Source organism: Ptychodera flava, chromosome 17, assembly GCF_041260155.1.
Source record: "Ptychodera flava strain L36383 chromosome 17, AS_Pfla_20210202, whole genome shotgun sequence".
Taxonomy (NCBI): Eukaryota; Metazoa; Hemichordata; class Enteropneusta; family Ptychoderidae; genus Ptychodera; species Ptychodera flava.
The window spans coordinates 20754606-20757717 of record NC_091944.1 but is presented as its reverse complement, the minus strand read 5'-3'; the positions used below and the strand labels follow the sequence as shown (position 1 = coordinate 20757717).

At 44.1% G+C, this 3112-nt stretch overlaps 1 protein-coding gene across 1 annotated transcript; it reads left to right on the top strand.

Moving 5' to 3' along the window:
- The first annotated feature begins 1835 nt into the window (after positions 1-1835).
- LOC139116332 (uncharacterized) lies at positions 1836-2483 on the top strand. The gene has a single exon (XM_070678965.1). The coding sequence runs from the start codon at positions 1836-1838 to the stop codon at positions 2481-2483; it is 648 nt and encodes a 215-aa protein (XP_070535066.1).
- The last annotated feature ends 629 nt before the right edge of the window (positions 2484-3112 follow it).

Genomic DNA, 3112 nt, shown 5'->3' with positions numbered 1-3112 from the left:
CTGGAAGCAGAATTATGGGATGGTTTGAGTAATAATCAGTACATTGCTCCATCATTCAAACCAGGACTATCAACCAATTAGGCGATGAAGGAGGGGACTTCATGAATCAAAGTCAAAACAGAGACTCCTAGAACTTCTGCACACTTTGATTCCCCCATCGCAAAACACCTAGAATCACTTTTCACTGAACCGAAGGTGAAGTATGATACTCAACATATTGACACATCAAAGGAAAGCTCAGAGTATGTACACATTTTTTCCAGGGAATAGCAAAACCATCTTTACCAAGATTCTGTGGTGAAAAGGAACAGTATCAGGACCGGCGTGAACAGTAATGAGATATTCATAAATCAAGCGCAAGTACCTGTCCATTTTAAGATGGTCATGTTGAAAAGTTCTTTGAGTGGCCGAGCCTTGCAGTTAGTCAGCAGACTAGGATATAATGATCATCAGTATCAGATGGCATTGACCAAGCTTGATCAACGCTATGGTGGTGAAAAGCGGCAATTTCAACATCAACTCGATGCGTTAATTGCACAGTCTACCTTAAAAAAGATGATCTGAAGGGTTTAGAGGATGTAGCCAATCGTCTTTGTGACTTGGTAGCAAAACTGGCAGACTCAGGTCGTGAATCAGAGTTGATTGGTCCATCTACCCTTTACACTCTGGTCCTTCAGAAAATTCCGGAATCTTTGGTGCTACAATACTACGACAGTTGTCCTAAATTGAGAGAGGATGGTTTATCTATATTTGTTAACTGGTTAAACCGACAATTCTGTGTTCGACTGGAGTTGGCAGAAATCAAAGAGAAAGCCAAGAGGTCTTATACAGAGTCAGCAAAGTCATCCAGCACCAGGAGATCACAATGCAGTGATACACATGCTAGTGAGACTTCATCCAAAAGCCCTAAGGCATCTCAAGTCAGCCCCACCAGTCAAAGCAAAGACCCAGCATTAGACTCAACCACGAAACTAAGTTGCCCACTGTGCAAAGAAGCACACCACATCGTCCAGTGCAGACAGTGGAATTCGTTCTCAGTCGATGAGCATTGGAAATTTGCTAAAGAGAATGGACTGTGTTATTGCTGTCTAAAAGTTGGGCATCACGGAAGAAAGTGTGCTTTGTTTTGAGGTGCAGAATCGACGGCTGTGTGAAAACTCATCATAGACACCTTCATAAGTCTGAGCCAGTGACAGAGATTGCAACCGACACAGCTAACAATGCCTTTGGAGTGTCCAAGGACAGAAAGGTTATTCCAACCAAGGTTGCCCTCCGACTTATCCCTGTTTTCATCATCGGAAGGGTTGGTGACAAGAATGAAGTAAATACCTTTCTTTTTTATGACCGATCTTACTCCACGTACATTAGAAAAAGATATTGCTACTGTGTTAGGATTACAGGTAGAAGACAATGAGCAGGGTGTCGACCTTGTTAAATCAAGGCACATGTTTAATATTGGCCTTGTAGCTGTCACCATTTAGTCTCTAGATGGGCGAGTTAGACAGATAATTGTAGCTTTAACCACGAACTCTATGTGTGACAACCTAAGCATTCCAAACTGGAGAGACATGGGAGGGAATGGTCACATTTGAAAGGAATTGACTTTCCTAAAATCCCTGGTCGTAAGATATTCTCTTGGGGCAGATCACCCGGAGTTAACACTCTCCCTTGAGGAACGAGCAGGATGCCCAGGAGAGCCGTTGCCCGAAAACACCGCTCGGATGGACTTGCATTGGTGTATACCATAAAGGAGGAGTCCTGACCACACTTCACATGTTAGTTCTTTCCATTCACAGTCAGAATAAGATGTCAGCTTAAATGAAGCTCTACGTAACATGTGGAATTTAGATTCGTGGGAGAGTAAGAAAAGAAACGTTCGTACACCTGAAGAGCGTCTCGCTGTGAGCAAAACTGCTGGATCGCTGAAGCTGGTCGGTAATCGCTATGAAATTGGCATACCGTGGACAGATGAACGTCCAGAGTTGCCTGACAACCGTAAAGCAGCAGGAAATAGACTGTTGAGTTTAGAAAGAACTCTGTCAAAGAAACCCACCTTGGCAACACGTTACAGGGAGGTGATGCAGGCCAACATCAAAAAGGGGTACTTTGAAACGGTTGATAGTACAGAAGAGACTGGACCTGGTTGGTACCTACCACATTTCCCGGTAGTGCGTGAAGACAAAGCCACTACAAAAGTAAGGATAGTTTACGACTCAGCTGCCAGAACTGAAGGAGTGTCTCTCAATGATGTGATGTTACCAGGTCCAAAATTGCAATTAGACGTGGTAGATGTTCTACTACGTTTCCGCCGACGAAGGATTGCAATTGTTGGGGATATCAAAGAGATGTTCTCACAAATAGTTATGGCAAAGGAGGATCGTCCATACCATAGAATCCTGTGGAGAGACCTAGATACGTCAAGACCAGTTACAGTGTATCAGGCAGCCCATCTGACGTTTGGTGATTGTGCCTCTCTGTACTGAGCTCAGTATGTAATACGTACACATACAGAGAGCAATCAAGAAAAGTTCCCATTGGCAGCAACTATATGCACTGAAAGTATGTATATGGATGATGTAATGGACTCACAAGACAACGATAACGTAGCCATCCAGGCTCGTGACCAGCTATCTGGTCTCTTAGCACCAGCTGGGTTTCAAGTTCGACATTGGTGTAGTAACAGCACTGCAGTTCTGGAGGGCATCCCAAAAGACGAGTGTGCTACAGGAGTAAAGGTGAAAGAATCAGAACTCCTGAGCATAAAGACACTCGGAAATGGGACGCGGCAACAGATACATTTGGATTCGAATTAACCGCACAGAATGTTTCAATCTACACCAAGAGAGCTCCCCTGAGTAGAGTTGCGACCTTGTTTGATCCATTGCAGTTCCTGGCACCATTCATAATTAGAGAGCTAAGATGATCTTGCAAGAAGCATGGATCCAGGGGCTTGGATGGATGAAGAATTTCCACAAATCTGTCCGACCGTATGCGGAGTAGTGTCTCGAATTACCGCAGGTTTCCAAGATGAAGATACCCAGTGTTATCAAGACCATCCATCAGTAAATGTGTCACTGCATACGTTCACAGATGCTTTCAGCCTTGCATATGC

Excerpts from the sequence above, each read along its gene's own strand:
- LOC139116332 (XM_070678965.1), top strand. The coding sequence starts at position 1,836 with ATGTGGAATTTAGATTCGTGGGAGAGTAAGAAAAGAAACGTTCGTACA.